The sequence below is a fragment of the Protobothrops mucrosquamatus genome, unplaced genomic scaffold (assembly GCF_001527695.2).
Source record: "Protobothrops mucrosquamatus isolate PMUCROS unplaced genomic scaffold, P.Mucros_1.0 scaffold2483, whole genome shotgun sequence".
Taxonomy (NCBI): Eukaryota; Metazoa; Chordata; class Lepidosauria; order Squamata; family Viperidae; genus Protobothrops; species Protobothrops mucrosquamatus.
The window spans coordinates 27,815-44,994 of NW_015388551.1; the positions used below are offsets into that span (position 1 = coordinate 27,815).

A 17,180-nucleotide genomic window follows, 5' to 3' on the forward strand; every position below is an offset into this window, starting at 1 on the left:
TATGACCATTGCAGCATGCCCAGGGTCATGTGATTTATATTTGGATGCTTGGCAACTGATTCACATTTATGATGATTACAGTGTTCCAGGGTCATATGATCCCTTTTTGCAACCTTTTGACAAGCAAAGTCAATGGCAGGGCTGCTAGTGGCCAAGTGCTAAGGCGGGACTTCCTTCCTTCCCTCCCTCCCTCCTTCCCCGCCTCCCTCTTTCTCATGCCCGCCTCCTTCTGAAGGAAGAATTTGACACCCCCCCCATATTTTCCCTCTTCCATATATTCATCAAACAAGGAAAAGCCTCCAGAGACAGAAAAGTGAAGCTGCTGAGGGAACTAGCTTAAAAAGGCACATTCCCCTTTAAGAATTAGCTACTGGCTAGAAAGGAAAGTTAATGAGAGCAGCCGGCACTTAAGGAAGAAAAAAAATGTAGTAAGTATTGGCTGCTGGCTAAGGCAGCCTCCCCAAATGGCTCCATTCATAAGTAAAGGAATGCTACAGGCAAAATCCATTCAGGAGAAAAATACTTCAAAATCCCTTGCAGCAAAACTTACAGCTAACACAAAGCCCACATTGCACAAATCCCAGAACTTCAAAGTCACAAAAGCACATAAGAATCCTTCCACTCTCTATTTCCCTCATGTCTTACCTCCAGCTGATGCTACCTTTCTTCATTCCTCCTGGAGGGCAACCCCTCCCCTGCTGCATTTCTTGTCTGTTTGTTGCTGCCAGCACAGGTGGCTGCCACAGAAGTTGTAGATCGGCTCATGGCCGGCCTGCTTGGACTCCTTGATCTCCTCTCCCCCCCACCCTCCTCCTTCGGTGCAGCTAGAGCTGACTCCACATCCTCCCAAGGCTGCTTCTTTTTTTTCCCTCTCCCACCCAAACTGCCTCCTTTTATAGCTTCTCCTGTCTCCGCCCCCCTCCTCCTCCTTTCTCATGGGGGAGGGTGAGCCAGAAGTGAGCCTGGGGTGAGGCTCAGCCTCAGTCACTCTGCAGCTCCAGATGACTCTCTCACAGTAAGTCCTTGCCTGTGCTGGCTCTTTCCCTCCCCCACTACACTTGGCTAGCAGGGCTGCATACCACCTGCCACTTGTTAATGTACCACAAGTGGTACACGTACCACCGGTTGAAAAGCCCTGTAAATATAAACATTTAAGGTTGGTAGTGGGAGAGACAAAGAAGTACGGTAGCTCACAAGTGCAATCCTTTGGAAAGTTTTTTTTAAAGAGGCTCAGTGAAATAAATGGAAACTCTGCAGGATCCAGTAGAAAGAGAACAGTTTGCTGGTAAATTGTGTCTTGTATTCACTCCCAAGAAGCAATGGTACCAGAATATCACACGGTGACTATATCTTGGGTTAGAACCATAGAAACACACAGAACATGAAATCCACTAATTAGCACTGGCAGCAACCACTGTTCCAAACACTAAAATGATGTATTTTTACCCCAGTCATCTCAATGATTACATGTCTGTCACTGATAAAGTAGCAAAAAGGTCCACTTAGTTGGAAAGGTCAATAGCACTACATACGGCAGGACTATATTCTGTTCAGTAGAATATAGAAGCTCAAGGGTTGGGGAGAGTGGAATATGGTTTGAGAATGGAAGGATACATGCTCTGCTTTCTCAGGGTTGCCTGGCTCTGACTGTATTCTCTGTTCTACAGGGCTTCTTCCGACGGACCATTCAGAAAAATCTGCACTCAACATACTCCTGCAAATATGATGGCTCCTGTGTCATTGATAAGATCACTCGCAACCAGTGTCAGCTTTGCCGATTCAAGAAGTGCATTGCCGTTGGCATGGCCATGGACTGTAAGGGCATTGCGCCCACTGTGGAGAACTAGGGGGGTTGGGAGTGGTTACAGGCTATTACCAGAGAATAGAGGAGAAGAAATGTGCCCAAGAATGGACACGCTTTGGAGGATCAAAAGAGGGAAATAATTGTTTGGTGTGTAGAATTACATGGGGATCATCTTTGAATCCCTACTTTTTGAGTCTTTGGGATACCATGAGAGCTATCATAGTATTCCATAGGGTTTTAAGTATAAGCCTATCAAATTGCTGTTTATAATTCCCTTTGGCACCTTAGAATTGGCCAAATTGGTTGCAGAATTCTGATTGACTATGTGAGCCCCCCCCTTCCTCTCATACCTCTTCATTCTTCACCACCCTCCTAGTGGTGCTGGATGACTCCAAGAGAGTAGCCAAACGTAAGCTGATTGAAGAGAACCGTGAGAGACGGCGCAAAGAGGAAATGATGAAATCCCTTCAGCACCGGCCAGAACCAACAGCAGACGAATGGGAGTTGATCCGCATCGCTATGGATGCACACTGCAGTACCAACGCCCAAGGCAGCCATTGGAAACAGAAGCGGAAATTCCTGGTAAATTGTACTGGCAAATAGGGTGGACAGTTCTATTTGTCAGTATTGACACAATACATAATTTTACATACTTTTTATTCTTTATTTTGAATTACATGTAGTCCTCACTTAACAACAATTCATTTAGCAACTGAAGTTACAACGGCGCTGAAAAAAGTGAGTTATGACTGTCTCAGTGTCACTGTGGTCACATGATCACAATTAGTGCATTTACAACAGTTGCAGCATTCTACATTCACGTGCTTGCCATTTGCCTTCCCAGCCAACTTTGGACAGGTAAAGTCAGTGAGGAAGCCAGCAAGAGGTTGCAAGTTGTAGTCATGTCATGTCTCGCTGAACAGTTGCAGGTTATTCACTTAATGACCGCAACTGGGACTGCTGGAACTGACATCACTAAGCAGGGTGGTCAAATGATGGTTCACTTAACAACCACTTAACCACAGATTTTTCAGTCCCAATTAGGGCAATTAAGCAAGGACTAACTATAATATTTACTGTTTTGAAAGGTCCATATCTTTCTGTAGATCTCTTTACTCCAGGCTTTCTGCAAAATCTGGTAGATTAAAGGTAAATCAGGCAGAATAAGTTAATATATGCATACTATACTATGCTTCAAGTTTTGGTTACCTGAATATGCAGGTAGTCCTTGACCTATGACCGTAATGGAACTGGCCCATTAGGGTCACAGCTTGCAACAGCTGTTAAGTGAGATGAGCTTGCTTAACAACTCCCACCCCCTCGTCTTCCTGATGTGGTCATAAGATGAACGTGCAGGTTTTTAAGCAGAGCACATAGTAAATTTAGCATATTAAGTGGTTAAAGGGGGTCAACATTGGAGGGCAGAGGCAGAGAGTTTAGCTTTAGTGGGGGGGAGGGAGGTGAAAGATCAACAAGTCTGTCCCCACCAGCTTTTTTGTTTTCTTAATTGAAAAAATGTGGGTTTGTGGGGGGAGGGAGGGGGTTAAGTAAGGGAAAACTTGTGGGAAGCTAGTCCTGGAGCTGCTGCCTTTGCATGCAGGAGGTTCACTTCCCCAAAGCCTAGCAAGAGCTAGGAGAGGCCTGCAGTCTCTGTACTGCCAGCTGATTGGGGTAGAGGCCTGGCCTAGCCTAGCCCACAAGCCAGTTTCATTCTTTTGTAAAATACCACCAGTGGATGGATCACTTATCTACTTCCCTGGTGTTTCAAAGCATCATGGCTTCTCAGGGTCAAGTATCTAGGCTTGTTTGGAAGCCTCTTTGGTATTGGAATGCAGAGCTGGGCCTTAATCTAGCTGGACTCTTCCCCCACTGCTGGGCTATTTTTTCTTCCTTCATTTCAGTTTGTTTTACTTTCTGTTAGTAAGCCAGCTTCTCCTTTTTGTTCCTTTGCTGCTTGCCTGATTCCTTTTAGGACCCTGCTTCACCTGCCACTGTTTGAAACACATGCCTAAAACTTTGGGTTTGCTTGCTGCCCAACAAGGCAGGGTAGTGAGACCCAGAAAGGCATAGATAGGGGAGGGAGATGGGTGGGTGGGAGTTGCAGCCCCCCCCCTCATAAGGGTGGGCGGAATGCCAAGCACCCACATTTTGATAATGTGACTGCAGGGGGGCTGCAACAACCGTAACTTTGGGCATGAATTGTTAGTCCTTTCAGTGCTGTTGTAATTTCAGTTGCTGAACAAATGGTCATAAGTTGAGGACTACCTGTATACATGCCAAGTTGACACACTTCTCTATTTTGTGCTGCTGTTGGACTTAGTGATTCTCAACCTTGGCAACTTTAATATGTGTGGACTTCAACTCACAGAATGCTGGCTGGGGAATTCTGGAAGCTGAAGCCTACACATCTTAAAGTTGCCACGGCTGAGAAACACTGTGCTAAGCATAGCAGAGAATTGAGCATTGGTTGCTGAAGATTATATTGTTTCTGTGTTTTCTTCCTTAACCATTGGATAAAGAAGCAGTCCAAAATTAACACATGCATAGAGTTTGTGTTGTTAAAATTATACATATGGCTGAAGTGTATTCACATTCTGCTTAGCTAATTAAGATACTTGGAAAGTACACATTTTCAACTATTTGCTAGCTGTTCTGAAACTCTCTACTATGAATTAGGCCAGGGGTCTTCAAACTTGGCCCTTTTATGACTTGTGGATTTCAACTCCCAGAATTCCTCAGCCAGCGTGCCTGGCTGAGGAATTGTGGGAGTTGAAGTCCACAAGTTATAAAAAGGCCAAGTTTGAAGACCCCTGGTATAGGGTTTCCTGCCTGAGCAGGGGGTTGGACTAGATGACCTCCAAGGTCCCTTCCAACTTTATTATTATTATTATTATTATTATTATTATTATTATTATTATTATTATTATTATTATTATTATTATTATTATTATTATTATTATTTAATTTGAATAATTTGAATTTGACCGTAATTGCCAATAAATTTCAATTGGACTGGAAATAGAGTGTAATTTTTTAAATCTCTTTCATTCATACATAAACCATCTGGCCAATTTATAAGCTTATTTTATTTCAGTACAGGTGATAAAAACATTGCTCAGCCTTTGAAAAGAAAATAATATTTTATACATTTAACATTAGTTCCACTCTTTTAAAAATGTACAGATCTGTTCCCAGGCTACTAATGTGGGGAAATTGTAATCCATCTTGAATGTTAATAATTTATACAAAACTCAGAATCAGCATAAACTTAATGATAAATCCAAGAATTGAATCATTTTTAGTTAAGATTTCTCTTGCTGCCATAGTTTTAGCACAGTATTTCTCAACCTCAGCAACTTTAAGATGTGTGGACTTAACTCCCAGAATTCCCCAGCCAGCATGTCTACACATCTTAAAGTTGTTGAGGTTGGAAACACTGGTTTAGCAGATTCGAGGCTGCAGAGTTGCCTTTGAAGGGTTAATTTGCTTGAGCAAATGGACAGGGCTGTGACCTTTCAGCTCTGTTCAAGGACAAATGGAATAGAAATCCCTCAATGCAACCTCCTCTCTCCTCACCCATTTCTGAGCAGAGTAGGAATTGCTGGCTTTTGGCTCCCTCTGCTGGCTATAATCAGTTAATGTCAGGGCAAGGGTAGGACATGGAGATCACAGAAAGTGGAGGCTTGGGGCTAGGGAGAGAAAATAGGCCAGCAGACTGAGGGGATCATGGGTTAACATTGTTCTATCTGTTCCCCCAGCCTTCATAAAAGAAGGCATTACTGAACATAGGAAGTGAATGAAATTCAGTTCAAAAATGGACTAAAAAGCTGTTCAGTTCTGATCACAAAACTAAACAGGTCCTGCTCTCAATCTGTCTCCAAAGGAGCACACGGTCATGGGGTTGGTTGGTGCCATGAGAGCCCTCCCTTTGCCTTTGTCAAGTAATTTTAACAGGACTTAATTATTCTTGCCTCTTTAATTTTTTTTATGTTTTTAAAAAAATTAATTCTGAAATTTTAACTCTTAACATTTTAATTTTTATATACTGATTTATGTTTTGATGTTTTATTGCACACCACCCAGAGTCCCTCTTTGAGGGAGAGGGGTGGTTCAGAAATGTGAAATATAAATAAATATATAAGAAAGAAATTTAAACAAGTAGCCCTCAACTTATAACCATTTGTTTAGTGACTGAAGTTACAATGGCACTGAAAATGGTGACTTAACAACTGTGGCAAAAAAGGTCATAAAATGGGGGGGAAACTCACTTAACTGCCTTGCTTAGCAACTGAAATTTTGGACTCAATTGTGGTCATAAGTCAAGGATGATTTGTATTGACATTTGCACAATGTGGTAGCAGAGTAATATCTGTTAAAACTGGTCTTTTAAATTGCTAATAATGGTTTTAAAGATTTTTAAATAAAATATATTTAAATAATAAATATTATGTTTATTAAAATATTTTAATAAGGTGATATTATTTGATTCTAATTGTAGAAAGGCTATGAAATATAAAGAGATTGCCTTGTAAAGAAGTTGAGAGAAGGAAAAGATACTGACAGGGTCTAGGACAACTCGCCACCTCCAGCTTGCCAACCACTGCCTCGCCCTGGACGCCTTGCTGCAGGACAACTCAATGCGGGCAACTCACCATGGGACAACTCACTGAGGGAGAATGCTGGAGGCGAGGGGAACATCCTCCTCCTTCTCTGTAGCTCGGACTGAGGAAAAAAATCAGGGAGGACAAAGCAGGGAGGGGAAGAAGGACTCCCCCCACCACCAGAAAAAAGATCACTTGGGAGAGAGTCACACACTTTTCGGTGCACAGGAGTTTCTTCTACAGAGGTCAAGGGGTATTGGTGGGGGGGTAAGCCAGATGGAGGGAGGGAGGGAGGGAGGGAGAGAGTGGAGGTTACCCTTGCCTCTGGCATTCTCCCACAGTGAGTTGTCCCAAGGCAAGGGAGAGAGAGAGAGAGAGGAGGAGGTTCCCCTCGACTCCAGCATTCTCCCGTGGCATGTTGCCAGCGACGAGTTGTCCTGCAGCAAGCTGGCGGTGGCGACCCAGCGGAGGCAACCCAGCTGCGGCAATCCGGCTATGGCAAGTTGTCCCATTCTGCTGACAGATAAGAGTTATGTTTCCAATTTTAGGGTTGGATGATAAATTTCCTGTTGGGGTATCCTGAGTCAGTTCTCTGCAGTTTTTATTCTACTTCTTCCTCCCACTAATAGCCTGAAGATATTGGTCAGTCACCAATGGCCTCCATGCCTGATGGGGACAAAGTAGACTTGGAGGCATTCAGTGAGTTTACGAAGATCATCACCCCTGCCATCACCCGTGTGGTGGATTTTGCCAAAAAACTGCCCATGTTTTCAGAGGTAAGCAAAAGATGGTGAGCAGTGAAAAGATGGAGGAATTTGGTTATTTGGTTGTGAAGTTTTGAACTTCCAGAGAATTTCTCCTTTCATTCCTCTTTTCTCACTATTAGAACCATTTTGGCTCATTGTTAAGAAGACATAGGAATACAGTATACAGGTAGTCCTCAACTTAGTGACCATTTAAAGTTATGATGGACCCCAAAAGATACTTATGACCTGGTTCCGATGGCTGCCCTTCCCCCATGGTCACATGAACACATTTCAGGCGTTTGGCAACTCACTCGCATTTACAGCCATTTGCAGTGTCCTACTGTCATGTAACCAGGATTTACAATGTTTTTACAGAAAACCAGCATTTACTTCCTGTTTTCAGAAAAAATGCCCCATAGTGAACAATGGGTTTATTTAATGACCACCATGTTTGCTTAACAACTGCCACAAAAAACATTGTAAAATTTGGTCTGGTCACATAGTGACCCACTTTATGACTGTCACAACTTACAGCCATAACGGGCAGGCTCTATTATGGTTGTAAGTCAAGGACTACCTGTATGCTCACATCATCAGTATCTTCACATGTCATCTGTCATCAAATCCTGGTCCAAAGGATTTTGGTGTTGGTGGGCTTGTCCCATCAGCCCTACTATGGTCATATCCCTCTATTCAGCTCTTTACATACATAGGAGATGATAGGAAGTTATGAAGATAAGTTTCAATAGTTATCAGTTTGTCCTGTCTGCAGGAGTAAAGGGTGGACTAAACTGAAGGAAAAAGTTTTCATAAATATTTTTATCACAGTGTCAAAAGATGCCCCTCATTTTCCATGATCTTTCATGGAATAGATCATGGATTACCAAAAAAAGAATAGTTCTTGCTATTTAGTATGCATTGCCCCCACATGGACTTTGCTTAGTTTTGTTAAACTGAACTTTGTTGAGTTAATCGTAATTTTATTATTAGTTACAATCACCTTTATAGCCAGCCAAGGATGTTCTCCTGCTGTAGTAGATTTGCTTTCAGTGATAAAATAATGCGGCCAAGTTAACTGGGTGTATCACTATGTTGTCACTTTCAGTTTGTGATTCCTGCTTGACAGGAATCATTTTGTAAGGGAGAAATCCTGAACTAAAAGAAAAAAATTACATTGAAGCAGCAGGTTGTGCAAATAGGAACTCCAGGTAGGCATGTAAAATGTTGAAAGTAGAGAGGTATTTGAAGAAACAATTTTTTGGGGAGGGGGCCTAAGCTCTAAGTTGGTTCCCAAAGTGGATACATGATTATGATTGTGATAATGATGATTACAATTCCCCTTTACCATATATTCCAATATAATGGAATATCCCAGCAGTTTACAGCAAAAAACAATATATAAAATAGACAACACAAGTTAAATACCACCCATAGGCACCCAGTGACAGTGACAGTCATTACAACTGAAAGGCTTTCTGGAATGATATAATTTTTACCATTTCTAAATGCCATCAAGGGGGTGTTGGAGATAGACTATCAACCTGGGGTGGGGAGGAAGTAGGCTGTTCTAAAGCAATAGAGCTGCAGTGGAGAGGAGAGTCATTGCCTTCAGGCTCCTCCTAACCTTTATCCTAAAGGAGATGATCCTGAAGGTATCTGGAAGCCAAGCCATGAACAGCTTTATAGTTTAAAACCAGCACTTTGAATTGTACCTGGAAACTCACTGACAGCCAAAGCCATGCCACAAAATCACAGTTATAACCTATGCTTACCAGCCAAGTGGCCACAGCATTTTGCACGTATTCCAGTTTCTGAATAACCTTCAAAGGCAGCTTCAGGTCTGGTGTATAGGTAGTCCTCCACTAACTACAATAATTGACTCTGGAATTTCCATTGCTAAGCAATGCAGTTGTAAAGCATTATGTCAGGTGACTGCAATGCTTACGGCAGTGATGGCAACCCCCACTGCCATTGTTAACCTAATTCCACAGGTTTAGTTGAGGACCCAGCCCAATCCAAGCCATTCTCAGCCTGGGGCATGGTAAAATAACAGACTGCCTCCTCTGCAACTCCCCCCATCTGCCTATCACCCCTCTATCTCTGCCCTTTTTACTACCTGCCTACCCACTGCTGTCAGCTGCAACTGCTGTCCACCTCTGCCTGCCACTCTCGCACCAGCTACACCACATGCCACTATGTATCAGCCGGGACCTTCTTTCATGCCACCTTCTTTCATGTTGGTACAGCCAAAGCTTTTTTCCACCCTGCCTGTGGCCTCTGTTTGTACACCAACCAGGGCCTCCATTTGTGCCCTCCCTACAATTATTTTGTGAAAGAAGCCCAGGGTTTGAACAAAGGCCCTGGCTAGAAGGGTTATTGTTTTGCACCAGTGCAGCCAGGGCCTTCTTTAATGTGGCAGGCTTCTTTTGTAAAAGAAGGCCCTGGGTAGGGCATGAATGGAGGCCTTGGCTAGCATGCAAGTAGAGACCCTGGGTGGAGTGCAAGAGAAGTCCCAGCTGCACTGGTGTGAAATAAGGCGATGGGAAAGAAGGCCCTGGCCAGAACAATAGTGCTGCACAGTGTGACAGGTATGGCAGCAGGGAACAGGGAACAGGGCAAAGTGGTGGGTATGCAGGTGACCAAAAGTGGTAGTAAATGCGGGTGAGACCAAATTGGACCAAATTTTGTTCACATGACATGGGGGTGCTGAAATGGCCAGAACTTCGAGGACCAATCGAAAGTCCCTTTGTTCAGCATTGTCATAACTTTGAACAGTCGCTGAATGAATGTACATTAAACAAGGGCTACCTGTATTGCAGTAGTTTAGCTCAGAGGTGATAAGAGTGTGGGTTGTACAAGTGGAGAACATCAAGTAAGTTTACACTGAGTCCTTCCCTTAATTAATGAAAGTGGTGAGGCCTCATTCATCATACTCTCAAAGAGTAGTTTTGTTTTCCTCTTCTAACTCTATTTAATTTAGGAAAATGTGAATCTTTGAATGGATGGGTTTATACAACATGCTAAGACAAAGGCAGGATTCCCACAATATCCTGAACCACAAACTACCCAATTTTACCCTATTCTAATGTGCTGTGAAAACTCAGCTACTATATATTAATTTTAACAATGTAAAGTATCCTCTTTAATATTCCATATATGATGGTTTAGATTGGTGAATTATCAAAAACTACCTTGTTATGCCTGCAAAATGTTCCGGAAGGATAAATAAGCCAAAATTGGGAACCAGGGACAAATGCAGGAGACAAAGAACATATTATCAGAGACCACAAATTGCAGGAGAATTATGATGCAGTAACTTGTTGTTCATAGATGATCCGATAGCCATCCTATGAGCGTTTCTAACTAGCTGGGCCAGCAAATTTCAATTAGCTTCTTGATGAATAGAGCCATCTGCTAGAAGAGGAACATTTTCTGCAAATAAGTGATTTTCAAAACAAGCATACATTTCCCACCACAACTAACTTCTGACTCTTGATTTCCTACTACTTTTACATGGAGAATGTATGCTCTTTCTACTTCTGGGACCCACTCTTTATAGCATAGCCATTCAACATTTCTTTATATTAAGACCTTGTACTGCTTTTCTGCCCTGGGGAGCAAAAACGTCTTCATTCTCTGGGAGGTGGAATAAGATATTTTGCTTCAATGGGACTATCCTAGGCAGCACTCTTAGATAACCATGTATACCATAGCCAAAGTGATCATGCTTCTCTCTGCCTTTAGCTGCCTTGTGAGGACCAGATCATCCTTTTGAAGGGCTGCTGCATGGAGATTATGTCATTGCGGGCAGCTGTGCGTTATGATCCTGAAAGTGAAACCCTGACGCTCAGTGGTGAAATGGCGGTCAAAAGGGAGCAGCTGAAGAATGGTGGCTTGGGTGTGGTATCAGATGCCATCTTTGATCTGGGAAAATCCCTCTCTGCCTTCAGCCTGGATGACACTGAAGTGGCACTGCTCCAGGCTGTGCTACTCATGTCCTCAGGTATGAGTGGTGGGTTGATTATGCACTCAGTGTGCCCCTTATGCAGTTGGCATTATTCAAAAAGGGAGTCAGACCAAGGCTCCATATAGCTCAGTATTATCTGTATTGATCATCAATAGCTTTGTAAAACTTCAGATTAAAATTGTACTTTGGTAGAAGATAGAAACTGAACTTTTGACTGCTTGTGGGCTAGCACAGAGGTCCCCAACCTTTTGGGCACCAGGGGCCGGTTCCATGGAGAGAGATTTTTCCGTGGCCCAGAGGGTGTGTTGTTTTGTGTGTTGCCTGCATCTCATGGATGGGGCTTTGCTTGTTTGTGTGGCCCGGTTGCTGGCATGCCGCGGCCCGGTACTGGTCCACAGACCGGGGGTTGGGGACCCCTGGGCTAGCATCTTAGCTACAGCCCTTCCCTTAGATCAAGGATGGGCAACATGCAACTTCAGATTTGTCAAAATGCCAAAGTGAGGCCACGACCATCAGCAATTTTATATCTTTAGCTATTTTTTGTCACACTCTCCCAAATCACCAACTAGAGCATAACATGTGTCACATTTGTTAAATGCATGGGATACTATACATGGCTAGTAAATGGTTGGAGGGTTAAGTAAAAGGATATTAAATAGTAAAGAAGAGGATTGTTTTAATAGCTTCATCAGAGGGAAGTTCAGTCAGTCAGTTGAAGGATTAATTAAATTAGCTTTGCATGTGTTGAAAAATTGAATTCAAGTTGAATGTTGTAAAATGGACTACATTGTTAAGTTCAGGTGAGAAGGTTGCATTGAGAAACCTAAGAGAAGGAAGCTTTGTCAGTTTGATTTGAGGGACATTTTTGAAGATTGAATTGAGTGATTCAGAGTGAAAAGTCATTCTCAGTTATATTATGACTGTCAATGACTAATTCTATCAAATCCAGAGAGTAAAATAATCCCCAGAATTCATTCAGTCCTTACTGGAATTTGTGGATCAATCTGCAGCATTGCTATCATTTATTAAAGAACACCAACACTCCTGACTCTTTGAAGCTATGCAGGGCATTTATTTATTTAGTATATGGCAAAAATGTTAAAAAGCACATCACAATTACATCTCAATGAGCAAATATGAAACTATTCTATTTACAGATTCAGAGGTAAGCTATGTATATAGTCAATAAGTGAAGGAGTTGCATATAGAAAGTCTCTGGAGTTTCCCTGATATGCGCTCAGAGGGCACTGTTCGAAGCATCCCCATGGTCACACAATCAAGATTCAGGCACTTCACAAACCAGTGGGTGTTTACAATCATTGCAATGTCCTGCGGTCATGAGATCTCCATTTGCTTGCTTCCCATCTGGCTTTCAACAATGGAAAAACTGACAGTAAAATTGAATGTTGTGTGGTCATGCGATTTCTCACTATGACTGACTGCATTGCCTGTCCCAATAATGGTGATTAAGCAAGGACTACCTGTACTTTTTTCTGAAGATCATTAGAAGATAGCTGTAAGGCAGTGAGCAAGGGTTTGTGCTTTGTCCATATGGAGACAAAACTGAGCATACAGTTAATTCTAACCTGAGCAATGAGGGTTTAGGAGATTTAGTGAGTCAGAAAGGCAACCTGGGATTAGGGCAACTTAGTTGATTGCAGAGGGACAAATTTACAGATGCAGATTTAGCCTGCCTGATGTATATCCTCTTTTCCATTTACTTTGCAGACCGCAGTGGGCTAATTTGTGTTGACAAGATTGAAAAATGCCAAGAGACCTATCTGCTGGCATTTGAACACTACATCAATTATCGCAAACACAACATTCCCCACTTCTGGCCCAAGCTCCTCATGAAGGTGACTGACCTGCGCATGATTGGGGCTTGCCACGCCAGCCGCTTCCTGCACATGAAGGTGGAATGCCCTACAGAGCTCTTCCCCCCACTCTTCCTCGAGGTCTTTGAGGATCAGGAAGTTTAGGGTGTGGAGAGGAAGGGGGCAAACAGGGTGGCATGGGCAAATTGAGGACATGGGGCAATTTGGGGCTGGGGCGATGTCTGGACTTGGGTCACAAGGCCCTCACCTCATCACCTTGGACACAACAGATTTTCATTGTTTTAGGTTTTATTGTTTTCTTCTCATTTTTTTGTTTTGTTTTTCTAACACATCAGCATCAGTGAATCCCATGGATAGGAAAAACAAGGGCATCGTTGGTAGGGGTTGGGCCATGAAAAAATTGAAGCTTTACAAAATCTGGGTTATGAGGTAGATGTGTGCAGTAGCCAACACATTCTTTGTCTAGGCAGATTTTAAAAAAATAAGTGGACAGTACAATTCCCACCTACCCCCTTGTTATATCCTCTGTTGTCCAAATTTGTCTTTCCGGGGTGAAATGTCTATCTTAAAATTTAACACAAAAGAAAAGGAAAATAATCCACATGTTATTCTCTCCCCCCCCCCCAAAAGTGCTTTGCCTTTCTCCCTTCTTTAAACAGGTTTTCTGGCCCCCACAACACTGGAAACAATTGGCACCTCTTTCTTCTAGCTGTGATCAAACCTCTCGTTTAAACAGACTTGATAATATATATAAGTATAAATACATTCTGTACATACATACATTTTTATTTCTTTTGCACATAACAGCCCCAGGAAACGTCAGAGTGTGTTTGGTTGTTTTATTCTTGGTTTCGGTTTCTTTTAGAACTTTTAGCATTTAGTTATCCTCCCTGCGAGGCTAAAATTGAAAATGCACTTTTTGTGAAAGAAAGAAATGGAAATGAGAGAGGAAAAGAGAAATCCCATTAAATTATTGGGGGCAGGTTGGAGGAAGGAAGGTCACAGATGTTTTGACAAAAAATAATAAACACAAATTGAGGCTCAAGGTCCACATGTGAAGACAAATGCACTTTGAATGAGACAAAAATCCTTCCCCTCCGCCCCTCCAGTAGTGGAGAAACAGGTGATTGAATAAGAAATCTATTTTATATTGCTTTGAATCGCACTGCAGGTCTTGCCTCTTAAGAGGTGCCCACCTTGTATTCCAGTGTTGAGAGGTATATTCATCAGCTTTCCTCCTTACCCTGATGCCCTCTTCCCTCCCCAAAGCTTCAGCCAATCTACCTCCATGTTCAGCAAGGTGGGTGGATTTAACACATCCCCACCCACACCTGCTGCCCCCCCCAGCTGAAAGGCTGCATGCAATGTTCCCACTGGGCTTTTAAATGGTGCTTGCTATTTCTTTGCACACATGCCATGTGGTGGTACACTTCTTTCTTCACTAGTATTCTTGCTCTCCTGCTGGACCCTCCCTTCAATTCCCTACTCTCTGAGGAAGAAATGAGAAATTCTAATGCTTCGGTGCTCTAAGACAGGGGTGTCAAACTCGCAACGTCACGTGACATGTCGTGACATATCACGACTTTTTTTCCATTGCCGGCAATGGGGTGGGTGTGGTTTTGCCATGATGCATCTGGCCCGTGGGCCTGCAGTTTGACACCCCTGCTCTAAGAGAATCAAAGTTTGGCTCAGTTCTTTCTTGTTCTTTGGGGGAGGGGGGGAAATGGCACTCATCAGTACAGTAAACATGAAAACAATGATTCATGGGGACATGGCAACACCCTTTACAACCCAGAAATGTACCGGCTCTCTGTACTAAGAGGTTGTGGACTCTGCGTAATGACTTTTCTTCTACAGCATTCCATGTCCCCTGCACTTCTATATTGCTTTTGTAGTCCCAGTTGTGTTTGTGCACATGGGAAGAAAAGGCAAAGGTTTCTTTTATATGGAAGAGGCCTGTTACCGTAGAAAGGTTATCCTGGCCTGATTGAATCTAATTTTCCCTTTTGGAGGCATGCTAGATCAAGGAAATAATATTCTAATGCACTTCCTTGCACAGAAGGAGGATCATTCTGCCCAACTTGAACTGCCATGGGCAGAACAAAGTTCTAAGTCTCAGGCTGCATGAACTGTATGAGAGGTGATCCAGTTGGGAACTTGAAGGCAGGCTACCCACATTTGTAAAACTGAATTGGCCAAGCTGGCAAGAGAAAATCACCCCAAGTTTTCAAACTTGGGTCTTGTATCAATTTGATTTCTGAATTTTTTTATTTAGTGTTGTGCTTATGTGTTTGTAACTGGTTGTTGGAAAATAGAACCTCTGAAGTTCTGGAACATCATGTGGAGAAGGGGAATAGTAAGTGGTGATCGACCAGGCCTAGCAACCCCATTGCAATAGCCACCAGCCCTGCCTTTAACTCTGCTTTCCTGCCTCTTGGCTGACCCTTGGGAGGTGGAGCAGTTGGTACCTAGGGCCATATTTGGCATGGAACATCCAGTTATGAATCCCCACTCTAAAGATTTGCCTTTGGAGGAGGTATTTCTAAAGAAAAAAAACCAAAATAACAAACACCAGCTTCCCGCTTTCTTCTCGTCTGTTTCACCTTTAATGCAAGACAGACTGTGACCACCTTAATTCAAGTATTTTGGCACTTAACACTAATAGATCAGACTTCTTTCTTACCTCTTAAACTGCTTATTGTAACAAATCCATTTCTTGTCAACTTACTAGCCAGCTCTTTTTCTTTTTTTGCAACTGTAATGTAATGTTATTGGGAAGAGGGGTATATTTTACTCACTCCTCCTTCCCCTGTTCTTTCTCTCTGTCATATGCTTTCTGTTGAAAAAAACTCTTTACGCTTACCTCATTCAAGACGCTGTGGGAACTGTTACATGATGGGTTGGGTGCATGTTGGATGTACCATCTGGAAGGTTCAGAGGCCAGCACATGGAGAACACAGCTCCAATTTAAGCTATATATGTATGTATATTTTTTTTAATTAGAAAAATCTTTGTTTGGGTCTGTACACAAAAAAGAAAAAAAACACCACACAAACAAAATTGGGGTTGGAAAAAAATAATGTTTTTTTGTTTGATTTTTGTTTTTATCACCTTTAAATTACATGGGGTTAAATGTGGAACTGATTTCTGGGCTTGAATTGAAGGAGGTCTGGAGTACAAATGCCAGCAGTCACGCTGGATAATATTCAAGGCAATGCCTGTTCCTCTGTTCCATGCAGTCATCAAATGTGATGTTGAATAGAGAACTTAACAGTCTTGGTTTTTTTTAAAAGCAAGTTTCTAACTTGTATGGCTGTGAAGATAGGCTATAAAGCCTAATGAAATCTCAGAAAAAGAACTTAAGTGGGATTTCCAGTGGTGTGGAGTATACAACTCTAGTGCACAAACAGAATATATTATGCAAAATAAGTCCATATTTGCAGTTTTGCTTAATTATTCCATTTTTTCTTAGCACAGCATTCAGCTTTTCTTCATGTGGGAGTTAGAAGTTTGTGTTTAAAGTGTAGAGGATACACAGCCCCATTTGTATTCCACCAGCTATTTCCCGGAGGAATAAAACTGGGTCCATCAAAATAGTGTATCTTGCGAATATGCAAATGCAGAAGTTTTGCCTTGAAGATCTGAGTTAATCTTGGGTCTCTTTGAGAGAGAAAACTTTTTTGTCCAGCTCAGGCTGGTGAGCCTTGCCTGAACTATCTCCAAAGCCTATCCATGCAATAACAATTTTAAAAGCATCCAAAGATGAGGAATGTTATAGCCTGGTTGGCCAATTTCTAAGACTGGTGTTTTCTCGTACTTATGTTATAACATGCTATTTCCTACATACTTACATGCATGTTCACACAGCCTATTAGAGGCTTAGGTGCCTTCATACTTGGTCTAGCTTTTCCAAAAAATAAAAATGAAGTAGCCAGCTTACCCAGGCCTCCTTAACACTGCCCCTTCTTGCTACAACCCTCATTGTTCTGCCATTCTCTAATAATCACCAATCACTTTTAAAATCTGTTTCAGTCCCATGAAGCAGTCTTGCAAGTCTTTGGCAAACAGTTCCCTTCTTACATTAGTCTTCTCTGTGCAATAAAATTTCCATTTCTGTGTCTGTGAGAGACAGAGGTTAATGAAAATTAGGTTGAATTCCTATATAGGTTTTCAGAGAAGGAGTCCTTCTGAAATCAGTGAATTTTCTTCAGCGTGACCATGAAAATT

General features: G+C 42.3%; 1 protein-coding gene across 1 annotated transcript in view; it reads left to right on the forward strand.

Moving 5' to 3' along the window:
• Positions 1 to 13,103, forward strand: part of LOC107295777 (thyroid hormone receptor alpha) — a gene marked incomplete at its 5' end in the record, with an annotated part of 20,965 nt that extends 7,862 nt beyond the window's left edge. Inside the window, 5 exons of the mRNA XM_015825100.1 lie at positions 1,668 to 1,815; positions 2,181 to 2,386; positions 7,035 to 7,181; positions 10,896 to 11,154; positions 12,847 to 13,103. Of these exons, the coding sequence (XP_015680586.1) occupies positions 1,668 to 1,815; positions 2,181 to 2,386; positions 7,035 to 7,181; positions 10,896 to 11,154; positions 12,847 to 13,097 (1,011 nt within the window). The remainder of the gene's footprint in view (positions 1 to 1,667; positions 1,816 to 2,180; positions 2,387 to 7,034; positions 7,182 to 10,895; positions 11,155 to 12,846) is intronic.
• Positions 13,104 to 17,180: the final 4,077 nt, after the last annotated feature.